The sequence below is a fragment of the Phaseolus vulgaris genome, chromosome 1, assembly GCF_051622355.1.
Source record: "Phaseolus vulgaris cultivar YP4 chromosome 1, ASM5162235v1, whole genome shotgun sequence".
Taxonomy (NCBI): domain Eukaryota; kingdom Viridiplantae; phylum Streptophyta; class Magnoliopsida; order Fabales; family Fabaceae; genus Phaseolus; species Phaseolus vulgaris.
This window is the reverse complement of record NC_143498.1, coordinates 54,299,314-54,322,816: the sequence shown is the minus strand read 5'-3', so window position 1 is coordinate 54,322,816 and position 23,503 is coordinate 54,299,314. Positions and strand designations below refer to the sequence as shown.

The 23,503-nt window shown below is 33.9% G+C and overlaps 3 protein-coding genes across 3 annotated transcripts; 2 read left to right on the top strand and 1 right to left on the bottom strand.

The window, feature by feature from the left end:
- The first annotated feature begins 2,742 nt into the window (after positions 1–2,742).
- Positions 2,743–6,824, top strand: LOC137815192 (protein-tyrosine-phosphatase MKP1). The gene is made up of 2 exons (XM_068618269.2): positions 2,743–5,369; positions 6,060–6,824. Exons 1-2 carry the CDS (start codon positions 3,417–3,419, stop codon positions 6,075–6,077), a joined length of 1,971 nt encoding a protein of 656 aa, XP_068474370.1. The 5' UTR covers positions 2,743–3,416; the 3' UTR covers positions 6,078–6,824.
- Positions 6,157–13,645, bottom strand: LOC137815191 (sphere organelles protein-like protein). Its single transcript, XM_068618267.2, has 14 exons — positions 13,326–13,645; positions 13,063–13,127; positions 12,701–12,955; positions 11,851–12,048; positions 11,254–11,460; positions 10,823–10,859; positions 9,305–9,388; positions 8,509–8,698; positions 8,379–8,416; positions 7,601–7,795; positions 7,335–7,406; positions 7,086–7,241; positions 6,552–6,747; positions 6,157–6,466 (listed from the first exon to the last, which is right to left on the bottom strand). Exons 1-14 carry the CDS (start codon positions 13,515–13,517, stop codon positions 6,276–6,278), a joined length of 2,076 nt encoding a protein of 691 aa, XP_068474368.1. The 5' UTR covers positions 13,518–13,645; the 3' UTR covers positions 6,157–6,275.
- A 3,014-nt stretch (positions 13,646–16,659) lies between these two features.
- LOC137815193 (O-fucosyltransferase family protein) lies at positions 16,660–22,056 on the top strand. Its single transcript, XM_068618270.2, has 11 exons — positions 16,660–17,175; positions 17,555–17,605; positions 17,719–17,809; positions 18,312–18,388; positions 18,868–18,956; positions 19,311–19,430; positions 20,088–20,204; positions 20,286–20,429; positions 20,518–20,641; positions 20,732–20,923; positions 21,303–22,056. Exons 1-11 carry the CDS (start codon positions 16,879–16,881, stop codon positions 21,660–21,662), a joined length of 1,662 nt encoding a protein of 553 aa, XP_068474371.1. The 5' UTR covers positions 16,660–16,878; the 3' UTR covers positions 21,663–22,056.
- Positions 22,057–23,503: the final 1,447 nt, after the last annotated feature.

The window sequence follows — 23,503 nt, the reverse complement described above, 5'->3', positions numbered from 1 at the left end:
GCTCCGTAATATTTTTTCAGTTAGGCCTATTTTTCAGGGCTTCTTCTTCCTGCACCCCTACGTTTTTCTTCCTGCACGCCCACACTGTTATGCAATGAGAAGGATATTCTAGTCTTTTTGCTGTTAGTATGAGAGTGCAGATAGTATTCATGTGGTGCAGAAAGAGAAAGCCCAGGCTTCTTATCTTCCCCTTAACAAAACCAAAAGGCCTTATCTTAATGGGCTGGACTAAATAAAGATCCGTAATATTTTTTTTAGTTGGGCCTGTTTTTCAGAAGCTACTTAAAAAATGAAACTGGTAAGTTGTCAATGTCAATTACCAAATGCTTAAAAAATGTTATATATATTTTGAAAACCACTAATACTAACAGCCATTTCTTAAACAATTCACAATCATCTAAATTTGTCTATCCACAACTTATTTTATTCTATACCTTTTTTTCACTACTTCATAGTGTACAAACATCTCATAACAACATTAATATTAGCTTTAACTGTTTTCTTCATCTCTTAAAATAAAATAATATTTAATTTCTCAAATTTTGAAAAATATTTTTTTAATTTGTAAGTACTAAATTTAGAAATTAAAATTATATTTAGTTCTTAAATATATTATAAATTAATTTAATTTGTGTTCTGAGCCAAAATATTAACTAGAACTGACTGAACAATTGATTTCTCTCTTTCTTTTAATTTTAAGTTTCGATCCCATAAAAATATACCTATAAAGGTTATTCGACATTCAAATAAGTATTCGTACTTACGACTTGACCTAACAGTTTGTAATTAATCTGAAATTTTTAATTTTTTTTTTACTAATCTGATATAGGAAGAGGACAAAAGTGGGGTGGTTGAAGATTTTGCAAGGATGAAATAGTAATATTGATGGTAATGCATTATGGGATGATCATGTAATGTAATGACGTGATTGTGAAGATAATTCTACGGCGGCTACTTTGGAAGGCTTCTTCTTCTTCCATCGCCACCTTCTTTGACCCTTTTCTATTTTTATTTCTTTTCATACACTATTTTCCAATAACTTCCCAATTTCCTATTCTACACTATTTTCCTTATGTTCAACTACTCACAACTCACCTTTAATGTATACATATATATCATTGGTTTGCCAGCAAGGGTGGTGGACTCATTAAAAAATTGAATCCTTCACTGTGCTTGCTATGTATGCATTAAGATACCATAACCTATTTTCTGTGTTTTCTTCGAGCTAAATTATGACTCTAAAACAGACCATACCATAGACGAATTCAATAACAATTTATATTTCTACGTTGTTCAGAAATCGAGTTTAATAACAATTTATATACTTTAATTCATTGAGATAGAATATCGATTTCTAAAGAAGACAATACCTCAAACACTGAATAATCAAATAATCGGATATACTCGATCAAACGAATTTTTGACCACACTTTCTCACATCTTAGATCTCAAATTAATTAAACATCACCATTAAATAAATATCTAAATTGTGATATATATATATATATATATATATATATATATATATATATATGCAAGGTGACTGTATTAAGTATAGGGAAGCAGTGGAGAGTTGGAGCTTGGTTGAGACTGTAACTTTGAAATGACTAATACATTTTACACGTTTCACTTTTTTTTAATGGTTCACACTTATTTTTTGTTAAAGACTATTGACATTAGACAGAATGATTGTTAATAATTATTGAGAAAAACTCAGGTTTCACATTAACAAATGAATTTAAAATCTCTAACTAATCTGACTGAATCTTAATCAATTAATCTCCATGGTCAATGATTACTCATTTTAATTTTACGACGTGAATTCTCTCTCATATCAATGTTATAATTATAAGTAGGTGCTATAATGTTCTATCCTTAAAAAAATGTGTAATATGAGATTACCTCATATTTTAATCTTTCTGCTAAATTGTTGTGGTAGTTAGTTTTTCTAGTTTGTAAAAAATTAATAAAGTCCAACTGTATAATTTGACTAGTCATAAACAGTTAAAATATATTTGGATGGAGGAGGAGAACTGAAAAAAGTGAAAATAAAAACAAGAGAAAGAGGGATAAATGAAATATAGAATTTGAGAAAAAACAGAATTATATTAGATTCAACACAACTAACAAAAATAAAGGAAGCTAGTGGGAAAATAATGAGCCAAAGAGTTAAATATTTTTAAGAGATTTGTTTATTTGTAAATTTAGATTATTCATATATTGTAATATAGAAATAATTAAAATATAAAATATTACTTTATTAAGTAATTAAAAATAGCTATAATTATTATCTGTTATGAGATTCAGACACGCCTCTTAAATGGTGTGTCTGGATCATACACTAACATTTGTAGGACACTATTAAGAAAGTGTCAAATTCAAAAAATATTCATTGGATTTTTTACGATTCTAGTTAGTTCTAACACAAACTTAAAAAAAAATACATTAATTTTTTAAAAACTTAAATTTATTATATAAATTTTTAATATGATTATAAAAATAAAAAACAAATCATTTTGAACTAGTCATGATAAACATTTTTTCCTAAAAAAATTGTAACTTGAACAGATAAATCTTTCTTTATTACCAATTTATATAATTCATAATTATATAATTTATAGATTCGTATCTCGTATTTTATATTTTAAAGATTATAGGTATCTTTGTGTTTGTATCCCGTATAAGTGTTTATGCTACATAGATATGAAAACAAAATAGAAAAAAATCTTAAAAAGAAAACTAATAAACTTAAAAAAAAAAAACAATTATTTTATCCTAATAGAAATTCAGTTTTGCCACTGCTCTTGCGAAGGAAAGAAATAAAAAATTGTTCATCCTGACGTGGCACTTTGACTCATTCCCTCGTGGTCCAAACGTAAGACCATGACTGATGATAGTGAGGAATTCTTAGGTGGCTAGCTACTTGCTCTGCCTCAATGCCTTCGACTGCTCCAACCAACTAAACTACAACACAACCACACTCTTTGTTCTGTCATCTTTTGTTCTGTTCTTATGGACAAGGTTCTGTTCTGCTGTTGCATGGGAACATCACCCTGAACCTCTTCTCTCTTTCCTGCAGGACGGCGAGATTGGGCACTCTCTTTCTGTAACCACCTTTTCCTGTGTTGACTGCTGGCTTATTCTTCGAATTTTCCTTCTCCCTTCACTTTTATCAACATGCATATGTATAGTACCAAAGAAAGAGTCAGAGACTAAGACAGGGTCAAGTGTTTTAGGTGGGAATATGGAACGCAAGAGGGTAGACTCAAAACTGCAAATACCTCCCAATTCACGCTTCTGAACTTTAACCCCTTTTCTATTTTACCCTCTGTACTCGAGACTGAATAGCAATGCGTTAATGGGTGTGGATCAAGTGTCTGTCTTTTTCATCTTATAGAGTACCCTTTTTTGGCAACATGTTAGGGGAGGAGGGGAAGGAGAAAGCCACCGGGGGTAGCGGTGTTGCATGGAAAATCTACTCTCGTTCGGTTTCATGGTCTGATAGGTCTCCTCACAGCCGAAAGCCACCCACAAATAGCAAAGCAAGACCACTGTTGCCACCCCTTCAGCCTCTTTCGATCAACAAGCGCAACGTGGAGGAGTGGCCTAGTGCTGGATCTGATGATCTTGGAGTTTGGCCACTTCCTCAGACTCCCAGAGGCTCTGTCAGAGGCAATGATTCAAGTCAACCCACCCAGGATTTTCTGTTCAAGAGGGAGAAATTGGCCTTCTTTGACAAGGAGTGTTCCAGAATTGCTGAGCACATATACTTGGGGAGTGACACAGTGGCCAAGAACCATGAACTCCTCAGGAAAAATGGAATCACTCATGTGCTCAACTGTGTGGGGTTTGTTTGTCCTGAGTATTTCAAAGGTGATTTTGTGTACAGGACACTTTGGCTGCAGGATAGCCCCACGGAGGACATCACATGTATTCTCTATGATGTGTTTGATTACTTTGAGGATGTTCGAGAGCAAGGTGGGCGTGTCCTTGTCCATTGCTGTCAGGGGGTTTCTCGATCAACGACTTTGGTAATTGCTTATATCATGTGGAGGGAGGGGCAGAGCTTTGAAGATGCTTTTCAGTTTGTGAAGATTGCAAGGGCTGTGACCAACCCAAACATGGGTTTTGCCAGTCAACTTTTGCAGTGCCAGAAACGGGTCCATGCTATGCCTGCAAGTCCAAATTCTATTCTCAGGATGTACCGGATGACTCCTCATTCCCCCTATGACCCTCTTCATCTGGTCCCCAAGTTGGTAAACCAGCCAGGTGCACGAGCACTTGACTCTCGTGGGGCCTTCATTGTTCATATTCCTTCTGCTATCTATGTTTGGAATGGGAAACATTGTAGCTCAGTGATGTCATGCTATGCAAGAAGTGCAGCCTTTCAGGTGATCCGTTATGAGAAGGCAAAGGGTCCAATTCTGAGCATCCATGAAGATGAAGAACCACCTGGGTTTTGGATTGCTCTTTCTGGTGATTCTGACAAAGGTGGGGTCATGGAGGAAGAACCAGTGTTGCCCTCTGAAGACATGGGGAGAAAAGTTTGTGCATATGATTTGGATTTTGAGATTTTCCACAAGGCACTTGCTGGTGGGGTTGTTCCACCTTTTTCCTTGTCTGATCCAGGATCGGAAACTTGTCTTCCTGCTAGAGAACATGGTTGGGCAAGACTGAGACGGAAGTTCGCTAGTGGATTACTCACATCCCCCAGATTGGCCAGTGAAGCTGATTCAACCCCATGCAATGATCAATCCAGTGTAATTGTGGAAGCTGAAAACCAACATGCTGCAGATGAGCCTTTGTCACCATCATCTATACATCCCTGTGGATCACCAGATTCCTTTGAATGCTATCCAAATAGCAGCTTAGGTAGGGAAAAAGATAGTCATGAAGCCATGGATTTCTCTGTTCATGGTGTTTCTTCATCATTGCCTTTGTCTCCTCCTGGCACATCAAATCCCTTTCCCTGTTTTATAAGCTGCAGCCCAAAATTCAATTCCAAGTCTCCAACACTTTCACCTTCAAGTTCTGATTACGGCAGCTCATTTACCTTTTCACCTTCCTCCACCAATTGGTCAGACTTGTCCTTTGTGTCTTCTCGGCAGCCATCACCATCTGGCCTTGAATCAGCTGAACCCTTTTATGTTAAAGATACATCTTTCTCAGAAAGTTCCTCTTCACTTCACAAAGAAGTTGTCTCTTCACCCTTGGAGGCATTTTCAGCTCATTACTCATTCGAAGGGGCAAACTCTAATTTGCCCTTAAAAGGTTCTTCCCTTTCCATTGCAGAGCGCAGGGGAAGTCATCCACCACCTCTGATGTTGCTATCCTCAGCCAGTGAGACCTCTCACATCCCCAAGAACCTGGTAAGATCACTGTCTTTCTCTTTTGCCTAACTTAGATGATAGTGTGGTGAAGATGCTATTTGCAAGGTGAAAACAAGGGAACGTGGCTAATTTCTGATTACTACATCATTAGTTCAGGTCTAGAACCCAAGAGTGAAAAAAATTATAAAGAGGATAGTGGCACAGAGTTATGTAAAATGATGGCCGAGCTTGAGATACAGGAGAAGAAAATGAGATGCGAGTTGAGCCCGATTTGTGTAAATGTTGGATGTAGAATTGCATTCACGCTGAGACTATTCCGTGAGTGCTGAATAACATAGATTATGTACATACCTATAATTGTAGTTGAACTGTGCATATAACAGTTGTTTAAAGCTCCTAAGTGAATATGGAGTCTGTCTTTCTTAGTTTACGGCTTCAATGATTTTCTGGTCGAGAATGTGATAAAATTGGTGTGTACAAAGTTAGTAGAAATAGGTTACGGTGTTGTAGAATGATGATGCATCATCTGTCACTAGTTGCTGCTTACCATTAATAAACAAAACGAAATTTCAAAACCTATATGTAACATGTGTTAGTTTTCAGGGCTTAGATACAATACGGTTTAGCAACTAACAGAACTTTATCAGAAAATTGTGTTAAAAGAGATGGTGAGTAATCCTATCTCATATTATGTGTAGAAGTTGATTCTATTTTCTACTTGGGTTTCAGGAGGACTGCAACTCATAACATCTGAAAGATGGATTATAAGAATAAGACTTCAAATGTTTTGCCTATAACATACTGAGATCAGGACACGCAGCCAGCATTGCAGATGATGGTTTCGGTAATTTGTTCATATATATACCAAAAAGCTGGTTTCAGTAATTTCTTCATAGTTATACAAAATTCTGCGGAAAGGTGACATTGTGGTACAAGCTTGTTTCTTTAAAGTCCATTGTTGGACCTTAGAAATGCCATTGTGGGACCCAACGCACTACATCTCATGGCTCTATGGGACCATGAGCGCGTGCTTGAGCTCTCTCCTCTGGTGCTCCAGCCGTTATCCTGCGACAACTTGGCCTTTTTTGCTTCTAATTCCTTGTTAATTTCTTCCCACACGTTTACTTCCCCATTTTCTGTAAAGAAATCCACATGTTCAGCGCGTCAAAATGTTTTAATGTTTCTACACACCAACACTCCAAGAATCGTAAGTGTAATTACCTTTAGCAGGGATAAGACCTTCCCTTTCTGGCTGGCAACTTCCCACGGTAGTTTGATCACCCGTAAGTTTTCCATCAGTGCTACCATTAGTTGCTTTTGTTGGTTTGACGAATGCATCCCTAGAAACAACTACAGTTTTCGAATCAGGGTGGCCATGCTTAACCATTCGAACATCAACAAGTGATGCATAATCTATCTGTAGAAGGAAAACAGTCATTTCCAAGCAAATAAACAATCAGCATATAGTTTTATTGGAAAGAAAAGTTTTTCAGACATTCAATCTCAGTCAAGGTTTTATAGCTTCTTCATGATATAGAGTATGATAAAATAAAATACACATGCATTGGCACAAGATGTATGGAAATTAATTGTTTTATACAAACCTGCGTTTTATGAATTCATTCGATTTAAATAAACCAGACACCTCTTGTACATTATTTACCATGGTGGACATATTGAATTTCCCCCTATCATATTAACTATGACACAAAAATGGAATAATTGGGAAAAATAAGTAAAATGAAGTAACTTTACCTCTAAAGAACCATCCTCCCGATAAAGGGATGCATCAGACTGTTCAAAAGAAGATGCATCCTCCTCTGATTCTTTCTTAAAGTCAAATGGATAGTCTAAAACCAGTTCCAGCCAAACCCTGTTTGATTTAGCATCATACTGAGATATTTTCCCAACCTGCAAGGGCATAATTGAAATACATATTAAATTAAACTTCTGACGCAAGATTTTTTGTAATGTAATTCAAAAGCAAAATTGATATGTACGTACCCTAAATGAGGAAATTTCGGGAGTGAAAGATGCTGATAACTCGATCAATCGATAAGCAATTACATCACCTTCCTGCAGTGTATGATTAAGTTATTAAAAAGCACCAAAAGAGTGCCGTGCAACATAATTTACAGACTCAAAGCACAGAATACAGATAAGTTGAAAGGACTCCTAACTCACAGCCATGGGCTAATTGTCAACTATTCTTAGCAGAATGAGAATTGCCATAAGTACACATTAATTAGGGGGGGAGGAAAGAAAAATACCTTAGGCAAACCGGTATGCGGGCGAAACTTATCAAAATCTACTACATTGATAGTGGGTTCCTTTTCAGCATTTTGAACTGTGGGATACTCTTGACTAGAATGCTCGTACTCATCATGTTTATGGAATGACATTCTCTCTTTACCCCATTTCTGGCCCTTCTTCTTGTTAGTGATTCCATTCCACTGAAATGTTTCCTGAAAGATCCAGATAACATTTACAAATCAATGGAAATATCAGGGCAAAAATAAATGCATATCTCCTGATATTCAAACACCAAGAAGATTAATCTCTATCTTATGCAAGATTTTGACAATAATACAAGACTAACATGGAAATACAATTTGCACCAAAAATTTTGAGTAATTACTCAACATAGTAAGTTCTAGAACTTAATGGATTACATTACATGGTTCAAATGCTCTAAAATTTATAACAAGTCACATTGATTCCTCTAAAAGTATCAATCGAAAAATAATCCTAAGAATCTTGTTAGCTTCCTCCCACCTCTCCCTGATACCTACCAGGCTTCTAAGAAAAGGCTGTTTAGTAAATTTTGTACTTTCCAATCAAAAGTCACTTCCAAGAGGAATATTCTGTATCCTTCATCAAACGCTAAAGTCTGAAAACCCAGAAGTTCAAATGCAAATGATAATATAATGCATGGTACTTTTTTTTTTGGCAAAATTAACAATATGACTTATTTACTGACTAATTTATGATTGAGAGTAAAACACAGCTGAAATTGCGAATCTTTTAATTGAGGGAAATCAAACCAACCACTGAAAACTGATTCTGTGGTACTGCCTGATCCTGATCTGCATTAAATAGACCATTAAACATATATTAGATCATGAAAGCAATTAATTTCTACTTCATCAAACTTTATAGATGAGATCTGCATTCAGACCTTTTTTAAGGGGCTCAAACCGAATGTGCCCTGGTCTAATTTCCACAGGAACAATGTCATCATCTTCTTCACTCTCTTCATCAGATTGATCATGTTCACTAGATTGTTGATGTACATCAGAAACAACACATTTATTATCTTTGATAGGTAATACTGGTCCGTCTTTTTCAAGCACTGTAGTCTGAGGGAGCTGACAATTTGAAGAGAAGAACATTTCCTTTCAGATAATGATTATACATTTTGTGAACAGTAAGCTTATAAACAAATGACCTCCAAGACAACAGGTGAATGATTTCAACCCTTGCAAATTATGTGGCCTGGGCTAGGCATCTTACTAACCAAAAAAATTCGATAACTCAACAATATCTAATAGAGCTAGTGAATCCATAAGCAGTGCTGTCAAGTTCATGGAAAATGGCAAGCAAGAGAACAATTCATTATATATCATATAGAGAATAATGTGCAGGCAAATAGCAGAAGTCTCGTAACAGTTGAAATATATGTGTATGTCAAATGCAGAAAGTTTCCCAAAATTAACTAAAAAATTCTATTAGCCGGACCAAGATTCGCCAAAGATGTCAAGAGGATGCAAGAGATGAACAAACATAAATGAAGGTATTGAGACTTTCCTTGATCATTATGCCATAACAGCGAACAAAATCATGATTGCAAACCCAAGGAATTCTACAATACAATAGCACTATAGAACTACAGTAGAAACTATTTAAGAACACTGTTCATAAGATCCAATCTCATAAAAGGTAATATCTGCAGCAGTATGATAAAACTAGTTTACCTTTTCCTGCTTTTCCTTCTCTAACTTTAGTTCCCTCAGCCATCTTCTTTTAGCTTTCTTCCGCCGAGCACTTCTACTAGGCAACTGAAAAGATAAAATAAAATCAATAAAAGTAAAGTGTAAATACTTGTCACTCCCCCTTCTTTAGTTAAGAGATGCACTAGCAAAGTATGTATTCACCATTAAAACAGAATAAAATCAGTGGAATTAGAGAGTTTTCCAAGTTTGCATGGGTCTCGTTTTCATGTGTCAACTTCCAACGTTGGGTCAGGTTTCTTTTTTGTCGCATGTAGGGCTTCTGAAACCTATAACCCCATAAAACACAAGCCCCAAAACCAACTTTTCTGTAACACCAACAATAAGAATAGAGGAAAACATCTTTGTTGACGTTGGAGATCTCACATCGACTAGAGATATGATCAAATTATAATATATAGGTGGATGCAAACATATTATAATTTCGTCATATCTTTAAACAATGTGGAATCCCCAACACAACCCCTCACGTTGAGGATATCAAGATTGGGAATAAGGGGGGCCGACAAACCTCGCTAAGATAGATCTTCGATAAGCTCTAATACCATCTTAACAAAGTGGAATTTAAGTCTAACTCAATATCTCATAAAACTCGTTTGGTTAGGTGAGGATTGCACCCACCTACATATTAATATTTGATTATATCTCTAGTCGACATGAGATCTCCAACACATCCTCTTAAACCAAGGAGTAGACATCTCGTGTGTTGGGATACATGAGGATCTGATAGCGAGTAACACTATAAGCCCAACAAACTTGACTATGATAGACTATAAATGACTTCAATACCATCTTGAGAAAGTAGAATTTAAACCTAACTCCATCTTACAAAACCGGTTTAGTAAGGTGAGGTTTACACCCACCTATATATTATTATTTGGTAATATCTTTTATTGGGATCTCTAAGTCATTTATATGTATTTGTCAACCTCTGGCACAAATTTTGGGCGTCTCTAAACCATGGCCCCAAATTGTTGCCGAAACCACTAAACCAACACTTTTCTCACACTTTTAAGGTTATTTGACTCTTTGTTTGGTTCCTTGGCCTCTTCAGCTCTGTTTATGTGGTTCACTTGGTCCCCATCGCGTTTCATTGATCATCTAGCTAGATAGAAGAATTGAGGATCTCTTGAGTGATTATGATTTAATTTGGTTGATCTATTTTAGAGGTCTAGTCTAGGTGTTCATGTGTGTGTTTTGTACTAGGAGTAATCACTAGGCACTAATACAATATTATAAGTTTATTTGTTTGTTGTTTATGTCTTGCGAGTTACGAGTTCTATATAGGTTTAGCTATTGACTTTCTTATGCTTATTAATCCATCATTATAAATTTAAGCTTAATTAAATATTTAGAGTTATATGGGTTCTTTTCTCTTATTTATGTTATACTATATGTATCTATATGAATTTTAAGTATAAGTAGAATCTCAAGTTTAACAACTTGGTTCAGTGCAAACAGGATAAGGAAATTAAGTGTTACCTTTTTAGTTCCACTTTCATCTTGAGGCTGAACAAACCTATACAACATATCAGAGAAAAATAAGGAAAAACATTTTATATTTCTGATATTCCGGAAATCAACATCCTCGTCATAAGGGACAAGGATTTAAAATTGCATGAAAATAATAAGAGGAACTGAAGAATCAAACAATCTATACATAAAACAAAAAGGAATATTGTTTTTCTACTCCATCAAAGCTCTCCTCTTAATCTACAAGCATAAACATAGTAACAAAAAATAACCCAGATAAATTATCACCAAACATGCACGCAAAAAATTGTCAATAAAATTATATCAGCTAGTTGCCTTGCCCAGAAAGTACCAAATATGCACTGTGCAATGAACAATCAGGGAAGGAAAAGATACACCATTGACATGTCATACAAATCAGAAGTGTGATGAAAATGAACCTTGTTTCATCACTTGGACAATCACTTTTGTCATTCTTCTGTTTATCAAGGTTGCTTGACCTATTTAGCTCGCTAGATAACATGGAAGACTTCTTCCTGTCCTTGACAATACTCGATTGGTGATGAACACAGTCTTCATTTTCCTCCTCGTGGACCTCGGGAATGACTGACAGGTTTTCAGTATTAGACAACTTAATCTTCTTCTGACTGAATGTCAAAGATAAGGGAACAAAGTCAGCAACCCGGACAACGTTTACATGGTCAAATAAATACTTCCAAAGTTCAAAAACAAGGTAAAAGAAAAATGGTTCTGAAGAGAAAAGGGAGGTCCCTACTTAATTATACACTAAAATCCAAATGAAATTAAAATAGGAGCAGAAAGATCGATACATAGATTACTATGATAACAAAAACATATAAACAAAAAATAACCAAGATAAATGATCACAGACATGCACGCAAAAAATTGTCAATAAAATTATATCAGCTAGTTGCCTTGCCCAGAAAGTACCAAATATGCACTGTGCAATGAACAATCATAGAAGGAAAAGATACACAGTTGACATGTCATACAAATCACAAGTGATGAAAATGAACCTTGTTTCGTCACTTGGACAATCACTTTTGTCATTCTTCTGTTTATCAAGGTTGCTTGACCTATTTAGATCGCTAGATAACTTGGAAGACTTCTTCCTGTCCTTGACAATACTCAATTGGTGATGAACAGAGTCTTCATTTTCCTCCTCAGGAATGACTGACAGGTTTTCAGTATTAGACAACTTAATCTTCTTCTGACTGAATGTCAAAGATAAGGGAATAAAGTCAACAACCCAGATAACGTTTACATGGTCAAATAAATACTTCCAAAGTTCAAAAACAAGGAAAAAGAAAAAAGGTTCTGAAGAGAAAAGGGAGATCCCTACTTAATCATGCACTAAAAACCAAATGAAGTTAAAATAGGAGCAGAAAGATCGATACATGGATTACTATGATAACATAGACATGTCATATTTCATAAAGCATTAATACAAAAGTTTACATGAACAAAACTAAAACAGATGGGTAGTGTTCGGAATCCTATGCTCACATTACCGCAAACGGGATTAGTTTTTGGCTGAATGGATTCCATGGCATTCAGCTTGTGGTATTGTGAGCTTAGGATGTCTAACCACTGACCAGCCCATCAGATTTAGTTTTGTTTATGTAACTTTTGTACTGATGCTTTCTGAAATATGTTCTGTCAACGTGATAATAGTAATCTGTGTACAAATCCTTTTGCTCCTGTTTTAACTTCAGTACTTTCTGGCCGGAGCAAAAAAAGAAAACAAAAACTAGATTCCACAACATTCAGAAAAGAAAATACCCCTTAAAAATCCTGGGAAAAAATCTATCAGAACTCTGAAAGCTTTGTAGCACCAACAATTCAAAATTTGAGGACAGAACTAACCTAGGGCTCTTGAGCTTCTTTGAAGCTTTTCGTTTCTTGGAGGTTGCCTTCCCATCCGATTCAGATTCCACACAAACAACATCTTCTAGTTTGTCATCGTTATCCTCTTGGGACATGGTTTGTTCTGCTCCAGACTCTTCTTCAAGACCCTCGATGGCAAGAACATTTGGAAGGTCTATAGATTCATACCCACGAGTCGCAGGTGACAGCATTGCAGGTTTATCATCAGTCCATGTGTTTCCTTTTCTTTTCACACTACCACATATATTCACACATTGATATAACACCGTAAGCAGAAGCTGAAACGAGAGGAACATCATAGAATGCGGTTTAAAAACACAGAAATAACAGTATAAACTCACCAGATAATGTCCTTATCCTTCAGAATGCAAGTAGACTCAAAAGATGGTATGACAAAACCATCCATCTGCATTAAAATACAATAAGAAAAAACGGAATCACCACACTTGTCCAACAAATTTCAATCGGCAAAGAGATATACTCGGCAACTCAATAAACATATCGAATCGTGAAATCGATATATAAAATTCTAAGAAATCTGTTTCATGATTGTTGAACATGAAGATGTGCAGAAGAACGATGGAGCATGCATCTGCAGACATACCGAGAGGATGATGCCACGGGGACAGGTGCGGTGGAGACGGAAAGCGTTGTGCAGATGAGAGGCAACATCAGAAATGGTGCTGTGTTGGGGTTTAAGCAGAAACCAACAACGGTTCAATCCTTCCTTCTTCTTTGACTTACTCAGCATGCCACGATCCTCGAACACCACGCGAAGTCTCACCATCTCCGCCATCGCCTTCAGTGCGACGCCGCTGAGACGGATTTTCCGGCCACCGTTGATTGCTCCTCTCCGATTCGCTTCTTAAACCCTTGCTAAGCCTGTGAACGCTTCTCCCACTTATATATATATATATATATATAAAATTTTATTTTTTATTATTTTTTTCAATTATTTGAGAGTGAAATCCAAATTTAATTGTTTTTTAATTCGATTTTAAATTATGTTAGCCCATTTTTTAAATTTAAAAACCTGTTAGACATTCCATGAAGTTCTGAATTTAAATTTTTTAACCTTTTTATTCTTATGATTATTATTGTAAATGCACTTAATAGGTGAAAGAATTAAGGAATTGAATTAAGATACTATATGTTGTTCCTCTTATAACAATGGTTATTACTAACATAGTACACGTTATATGGAAGGTAGAAGAACAAAATGAAATCTTAATTTAATTATTTTCTAATCAAAATTAAAGTGATAAAAATTCTATTATGTTGATAAAACAGCACTTTAAATATCTTCAGTAATTGCATTAAAGCATTAACGAAACATTAAACATTATAAGTTAAATAAAATAATAAGGAAAAATTGTCTTTGTTTTTCAATTCTCGTGCATTTCGGAATGATTATGTTAAATATTTCATATCAACCAAATTATAATATTTAGATGAAAACACATATCACTTTAATAAGTTTATTTTGTTTTATGATAAATATTTCATATCAACCAAAAATAAAATCATAATATTTGAATGATAACACATGTTGATTTTGGGAAGAGTTTTCAAAGATTGTAAAATAAAATAAGATGAGAAAAAAAATAAAACAAAAAACTTAAAACTTAAAACACAAAAGTCATAATCATTGAGAACTCATATTAGATTAGAAGGAAAATAAAAAGTAAAAAAACCAACAAACACGAAAATAATGATGATTTTTATTTAGATACACTTTTTTTTCATCATCGCATTATAGAATATAGTGTCAAACCAACATCATAACCCACAAAATATTTAATTTTTGTGTTTCTCATGTTGACTAATCTAATTTAAATATATATATAATATAATTTTGTTTTGACTAGTTTTTTAATTAATATAAGAAAATTTAAATTTGAAAAAATTAAATATCAATAATAGTAACGTACATTTAAAATATGATACAGTAAGAACCTGAATCTTAAATTTCATATTCAAAATATCATATTCAAGATTTGAATTTAATTTCACATGACAAGTAAATAATTATAATAAAAACATTTAAAAATATATTTAATGAAAATATAAATATATAATTTCATAAGTACAAAAGTATTTGTTTTTATGATAATCTATAGGAAAGGCTTAATGTTAATGAAAATGAGTCAATTCCATATAAAAAATGAAACTACCTTCAATTTAAAATATTAATAAGAGATTTATTGGTCCTTTTTTTTATATGTTACTTAACATTTTATATTAAATAGGACAGTTAGACTCATACTTGGAGAAAGATTTTTAATACATTGAATTTCCAACTATGGGTTATGTTACTACTATTGAGTACTTTGAGAAAAAAAAATCGTAAAAATTCAACCTTAATAAAAGATGAGTAAAATAAAATTTATATAAAAGATTGATATTATTTCTAATCCAAAATATTAAGATAAAAATTTGTAAATCTTTTTCTTTATATATATATATATATATGTTATTTAATATTAATGTTCAATTATCATATTAAACTATTTCATTGTTTTAGAAGAAGATTTAGGAACCAAAGTTTAAAATGTCAACAAATTATTTTTCTTAAACACGAAATCCCATTAGTTGGATTAACATTGGGAATATGAGTAGGATCCAATATTTTAGAAATAAAAAATATATCTATAATTTCTCTTGCTTGCTTAAAAAATGTTAATTGGATCTTAAGAATTTTTTTCGTTCTCCTATAATATTCTGAGTAACCTAAATACATATAAGTTTTTCTATACAATTTTACAACACATAAAAAATTAACCTTTTTAATAAGCTAACTAATTTTGTAAAAGTTATTTAATATAACTTAAAATTGTGTAGTTTTAATACACATAATTAATTTTAATTCTAAAATATGTAATTAATTATTTTAAGATAAAATTTGTTTTGTTTTGTTTTATTAAATAAACAAATAAATTATTTTTTATTTATTAGAGTAAAATTGTGCCATTAAAAGATGACAAAAGAAACTATCAAATATCTTCCTTGTGCATATAATGGTATATGGTATAGTTATATCTCATACTTTGTGTGTTTATGAATCAAACACTTTAGTTTTTTTAGTCATCCATTCTATTTCCATATGATATATTTTCACATAGCAAGACTAATGGAAAATTGAAATATTTACCTTAACTATAAGTAGAATGAAGATTATGTATAGATGAAAATTTAAATGCCTTATATGTAGAAGTTTTTTTCATAACAAAAATAGAAACTTATGTATCTTCCCCCTTCAACCCAAAATAATAAAGCAAGACAAACAATGAAATTACAATAACTCTCTTACCATATTGGGTGAAGATGTGAGTAAATATAAGATAATCATGAATTGTTGTATGTGTTAGATACAGATAATTTATTTCTTTCCATTTTGAAAGTTGGTTCATACAAATCATGAATGTTATTGTCTTTTTTATAAAAACAGTAAAAAAAAATATAAATAAGAGTATTAACGATTTCAAGTCTAAAACATTTAGTGTAGCCAAGAATAAATATATTCTTAGCTAGTGTGTATTTATCTTTTTCATGTACCTCTTAATACATATATACTAGTTCTCTCTGGTCTATCTTTATTGTATCTGAGTTTATTACCAACATTCTTCCATAGTAAATATTGTCCTTTATTTACATGCTGATTACGTGACAAAATCAGCAGACGACTCATTAGCGCACAACATCATATTCACCCATTACACTACAATAATAATAATATTACATTACAATAATAATTAATTTTCACAGATGTTTAATTTAGTTCTACATTATTTAAGAGTCTATGTGAAATTAGTTTATAGGCATATTTTTCTCTTAATCTATCAAAACATTTTATTATGAAATTTTAAGTTTCAAATAATATCTAAGAGACTTAGAAGAAATAATAATAATAAAAAAAAAAAAATAATAATGATGATGATAGAGTTGCTGGTTGTGGAAAAGAATAGAAAGAAATAGGGGAAGGAGGTGGATCTGAAATCACATGGGACTCGCCCACAACAAGAAAACGTTGCTTTCTCCTGCGTTGGTAAGAGAAGAGGAACAACCACTCACTTCATACTGTTTCTCAGTTTAGTGATAGAGAGAGAAAGTGAAAAGAGAACGAGATAGAGCGAACGAACTCCATTCCCAAACGGAGCATGGCGGAGCTCCGCCACTCCTCTTCGCTCGGCAGCCGAGCCTCCAATTCTCCGATGAAGCGTGACGCCGTCGCCGTTGGCGGCGCCGGCGATTCATCCCCTCTCATTCCGGACAGCCACCTAGCCGACGACGACGAGCACGATCGCCACTCGTCCAAGGAGCGCGACCGGCATGTCTGCTCCTTCTTAAACGACGACCCTAGGGTTTCGCCTCACCACTCCAGGATCTCACTGTTTTTCACCTTCCTTCTTCTCCTCGTTGGCTTAGTATCCGTATTCACAATCTTCCATAAACTCGTGAGTCCTCTCTGCCTGCGTTTTAAGATTTACTAATGCGTTGAGATTTACTAATAATGCACTGTATCCTTTTTCGCCTGTAGTGTGTGGAAAACGAAATCTCTCATCTGTAATTTCTACTGTTATTTTGTTTATCTGAAATTGAATTAAATTACTCTGGAATTTGTATGTGGAGTCAATAGATTGTTCTTATTTTGATTTTGATTTTGATTTGTAATGTTCAGCTATTGAGTAACTTCAGTTACGATTAGCTGTACATGTAATGCGTGTATTTTTTTTTCTCGTACGAAATGGAGTAGTTCGGCTGGTGCAGTCATATTTCTTACTCTTTGTTTTTGGCAAGTTCCTAATGACTGAATTCGTGTTCAATTTATTGTAGAATGCCCCTTACTTGTGTAAAAAGGACGGCATTGTTCTTCATTGCCCACACGTAAGTTCTCATACGGACCACTGCTTCGGTTTTCATTTCATTTCCTCCTTCTCTATTATTCAATGACAATGGTGTTTTTTCTCTTCTCATGTCCTCTTTGGTATTATTTTCAGGTTAAGGAATCGCCATCTCTTTGGGAAAATCCTTTCTCATCCACAACATCTTGGAGGCCCTGTGCTGAGCGCCGGGATGGTGTTTTATCAGGTTTCCATGGTTTTCTCTGTTCATTAATATATTTGTTTATTTAACATCTCATCAGCATTGCAAGCCATGCCAAAACAGGGTATTAAGAAATTAAGTAATGACGATATCTCTTCATCCAGAAGCTGTCACAACTTAACATATTTTGCAGTTGCCAGTAGCATCAAGTCAGAGCGATTAAAATTTGTCCCTCAAGACTGTGATGTTACCATTTAGTTATCACTGCAATGTGATTTTTGTAGTGCAGTGAATAGACTTTAAGAATTTTCACCACTCTCTTCTTCCTTCATTTAAAAAGGAAAACTCTGCCAAATTATTAAGTTTTTTTTTTTACTTTTAACAATGGCTTTTGATAAAGTGATCTTCAAATTAATTGTTTCATTAATTTCTTAATGTAATATTCTACCATTCATCTCTTATGTTACTTGGAATAGGTTCATACCAGTGTGTATGTTGTTTCTAGTATTACTGCTATTATTCACAGTACTTTTATACTTCCATGTAGAGCTTCCTCATGAAAATGAAACAAATGGCTATATATTCATCCATGCTGAGGGTGGTCTAAATCAGCAAAGAATTGCGGTATGAGATATGTTCTTTCATTGTGATATTCTCTATCTTAGACTGTTTTTCTTTACTGAAATTGACCTTGAACGTGACATTTTACTGTTTGCCTGCTTTTTCTTTCATAGCCATTGGCTGGAGAATTTCCTTCCAATTGTAAACTATATGTGAACATAATGTTCTTCGAAATGTATGATATAATTAGAAAGTAAAAAAATACACTAAGAAAAGAACAGTATTTTTTGATAGAATCACCTAAGGAGACTGATTTACTTTGTTAAGGTGCCATGCCATCCCAATACTATACTATATCCAATTTGGTGCACTAGCAAATTGCAATGCCACTAGAATTTCTGTTCAAAATAGGTCTTCATGCAAAATGGTTCTGATTTCACTTTCTTGTTTCACACATTGAATGACAGTCTGTGGAAGGTTTAATAAAATTATCATGTAATATTTTCTCAGTTATTTACTTTTCCAAATCTTTTAAAATGCAGATATGCAATGCAGTGGCTGTAGCCAAAATAATGAATGCCACTCTTATTTTGCCGGTTTTGAAGCAGGATCAGATTTGGAAAGACCAAACGTGAGATCTCTTTTCCAATTTTTTTTTTTCATGTTGTTTAGACAAGTTTAGTTAGGTTAAATTAATAATTTTGTTCCTGCAGTTGACACCTTTTTCTTGGTTAATCCTTACATGAAAAACTCTGCATTTTGGCTCTCATGAAAAATCATTTACACATTAGACCCACTGTTTATCCCTCTTTTATCATGGTTTTAGTGGAATCCTAAGTTGTCTAATGATATTCTTAGTAAAATACATTTGACAGAAAGTAAAAGTCATGGTTAACTAGTCATCTGTTAGTTTTCTTGCCTGGGGTGGTAGATTTTGAAGACGGACCTCCATTCTAACCATGATGATGCAATTCCATGATTTCAGGAAATTTGAAGACATTTTTGATGTGGATCACTTCATTGACTACCTTAAGTATGACGTTCGTATTGTACGTGATATCCCAACATGGTTTACTGATAAATCAGAGCTATTTTCTAGCATAAGGTTTGATAGAGATTCCTGTATTTTTTATTAATCTTTTGAAAACTTAAATCCCTAGTGGGTATACCAGATGGATAAATATTTCCCTTTTTCCCCTTAAAATTTAAACATGGAGTAATATGTCCTCAACCACTCTTTTATTTTCTGTTTTTATCGGTGTACTGATTAAAGTGTTGGGTTTCGTGACCATTGACCTGATATCATGAAAATTATGAATTTGAAGTTAGAGATTCCCGTGCTTTTTTATTTGATTCTTTTGAAGATAAGAGACACATAGATATGTAAAGAGCTAGTTAGCTTTTTGTCGGTTTTCTGTTTCATCCATAGACTAGCTATCTTTGGTTTTGGTGGAATTGCTGGTTCTTGTGACAAATGATAATTATGAATTTAAATTACATGTGAATTAAACATGTCCTAAACTGGTGATGATTTTTTTGGGGAGGGGGTTTTATGGCCAGAGAAGACACAAATAATGTTCTGTCTATATTTATTCTTTCGATCATCTAACTTCTTACATGTTTCTCTTAGCTTTATGATATTGTTACCAACGATGTCAAGCAAGAGGTTTCCGATAGTTGGTGTTTGGTATTGATTTGATGCCTTCTGTGATATAGTACACACTTGTGTTGACTAACAAAGCAAATGTATCTTGTCATTCAGACGGACTGTAAAAAACATTCCAAAATATGCACCAGCACAATTTTACATTGATAATGTTCTGCCACGGATCAAGGAGAAGAAGATTATGGCTCTGAAACCGTTTGTTGACAGGCTGGGGTAGGCCAAGGATGATATATATGTTCTATGTCTTTCTTGTATGTAATTGATTGTGTCATGATGTTTCAGTTCTTGTTTCAGATATGATAATGTTCCTCCTGAAATCAACAAGCTGAGATGTAGAGTTAATTATCATGCGCTGAAATTTCTTCCTGATATAGAGCAGATGGCTGATTCACTGGCATCGAGAATGAGAAACCAAACTGGCAGTTCAAATCCTTATATGTATGTGACATTTGTGATCACAATCTTGATTGAGTTATGGGGGTTTTGTTATAGTGTCCAAGCGATTTAAGCATTTTACTGTAAACAGGGCTTTGCATCTTAGATTTGAGAAAGGAATGGTGGGATTATCATTCTGTGATTTTGTGGGGACAAGAGAGGAGAAAGTCAAAATGGCTGAGTATAGAAAAAAGGAGTGGCCTCGACGGTACAAGGTGGCCATCCTACTTTTTATCAAATCAACATGAGCTCTAAGAACCTTCTATTGGAGCATTTTGATCACATTGTCTTTGTTAAAAATGCAGAATGGTTCCCACCTGTGGCAATTAGCTCTGCAGAAGCGTAAGGAAGGACGATGTCCTCTAGAGCCTGGAGAAGTGGCCGTTATTCTTCGGGCTATGGGCTATACTAAGGAAACTCAAATTTACGTAGCTTCTGGCCAGGTGTATGGTGGACAGAACCGGATGGCTCCACTAAGAAATATGTTCCCTAATCTGGTAAGGCTTCTTCACTACCACAAATTATAGAAAACGAGCACGGTGCTTCCTTGAAGCCCTGAAGTTTTTGAACCTTTCTCTTGCTTTTGATGAAAATGACATTCATTATTATGTAGTGAATGAGGTGATGTCATGTCATGACATGGAATTCTAATGTCAGTTAAGGCTATCAAGGAGTCAAGCTAATGATGCAATGTTCTCCTGCTCTAAAAAATTTATTTATCCATTATAATATAGCAAATATAAGTCTGTTTGAACTGGCTTCTCCGTAAGTTTTTCTAGGAAAGAAAAAAAAAATTCCACTTCATCTTCTTGTCACAATTCATGTATGAATTCCTTTGATTCTTTTGCAATGTGATTAATCTTTTCTCGACAACAGGTTACGAAGGAGGAGCTAGCAACCAAAGATGAGTTAGATGGTTTCCGAAAGCATGTGACAAGCCTAGCAGCTCTTGACTTCTTAGTGTGCTTGAAGTCAGATGTATTCGTGATGACCCATGGAGGCAACTTTGCCAAGCTGATTATTGGCGCCCGTAGATACATGGGTCACCGTCTAAAGTCAATTAAGCCTGACAAAGGGCTAATGTCGAAGTCTTTTGGGGACCCGTACATGGGTTGGGCTACTTTTGTAGAAGATGTTGTTGTTACTCACCAGACGCGGACGGGGTTGCCAGAAGAGACTTTCCCTAACTATGACCTCTGGGAGAACCCTCTGACTCCATGCATGTGTAGAGCCTGATTACCGCAATTTTATCAACGACACTGGGACTTTACTCAAGATGCAATTGGGAGAAATATGCCATTTAAGTTATGAATTCTATCTATCTCCAGGGTAAACGTGTGGGCTCCTGTCAATATAAGCTTTGAGGTAGAAGGGGCAGTAAATAGAAATTTGAAGCAGAGATAATGGCTTGAAGGGAATGAGATTGGACTGTTGGTTATCATTTTAATGAACAGATTTCCTATTCTGAGTATTCTCTTTGCCGAGACACCAGGTGGATTGTGTCTTTTCATCTAACATGTAACAATTCCCTGATCGCTTTTCTTCTTCCAGGAAAAAAATGATTATTTTTTGTACCAACAAAATTGTGCAAATCATTAATGAATCACATTGCTAGGTTTTTATGATTTTACGATGCATTGGCAGCAAAATGTGAGGGCCAGGTTGATAAAAGCTTTTCATGATTACGTAGGAGAGTGTAATTAAAGATGCTATAGAAATTTTGAACTTTTTATCTTCTAAATAATTTATTATTATTATTTTCACTTCTTTTAATAGAGGAGCTAAAATGTATGAAGTATGTTCATCACAAGAAAACTTATGGATATGATATTTCAGTCGCTTATGAAGAAACATGGTGTTTTCTCGAGCCAGTGGTTGGAAACTGGAAAACTGTAAATGGTTATCTGATAGTTGAATTTGGATTCTTTTCTTTCTCCGGGTTTCATGTTACATTGGATTTGATGTATTCGATACAGTAAAAGAAGTAACAGAGAAAATAACAATATACATGTGTACGAAAAACAACTTTGAAGTTTATGAGAAAACTTTGGTAAGATCTCAAACCATACATAGTATATACTTATGTATTAAATATTACTGTGTGCGTTTAGTGTGTAGTGCCTATTGTCTGAATCTGGACTGAAGAGAGCGTAACCATACAAAAATGAAAGGGTCGTTTCTGAATGTTCTATGTTGGGCAAGGAATCTGCAGGTGCGGAACAAACCTCATTCAACGTTCCATAAAGAAGTAGCACAATCGTTTCTTAATTTAAGTGTTCTTATGCCCCCTACTCTTCATTATACCACTGACTATGCCAAAAAGAGAAAAAAAAAACGTTGTAGTTATTGAAATGCAAGCAAAAACATCTTTAACTAGTGCATTAAATATATGTTGATAGGAAAATGATAATTTGAGGATATGTACAATTTTTTATATGATGAGTTTAAAAATAAATATATATAATAAAAGATAAATTTAAAATTAAATAATAAAAAAGTATCAAAATAATAATATTGATAATTATAACTTAAAATATATATATATATAAAAGATATTTAAAATTAAATGATAAAAAAATATTAAAATAATAATATTGAAAGTTGTAATTAGGAGTTACTCAATTTAAAGGGAAAGTTACACTTTTAGGTCAGTGTTTTGTATGTGTTTCTTTCTTTAGTTTTAATTTTCCTTCTTCAATTTTATATAACTTTTTAAACCGTGGATGAGAAAGATTGTATTTATAAAATATTATTAATATATTAATAAATAAATAAATAATTGTAATTTATGTAGGATATATATTTCAACCTTTTTTTATTGCAATAAAGATGCATAAAGTGTGTTATGGTGTAAAATTTTAGCTTTTATGTTAAAATCTTATTTTCTGTTATATGTTCTAGTGTATAAATTCGTGTTAGGCCCAGCCAAAGAATTTAAATCCCTTCTTCAATTTAACAGTATTATTCATAAAATTTAAACATCAACGAAAGAATGTCTAACACACCCTGTCAATAATTGTTTAAAATGTTAAATATTTAATATTCATATAAATAACCTATTTTACAAACAAATTGTT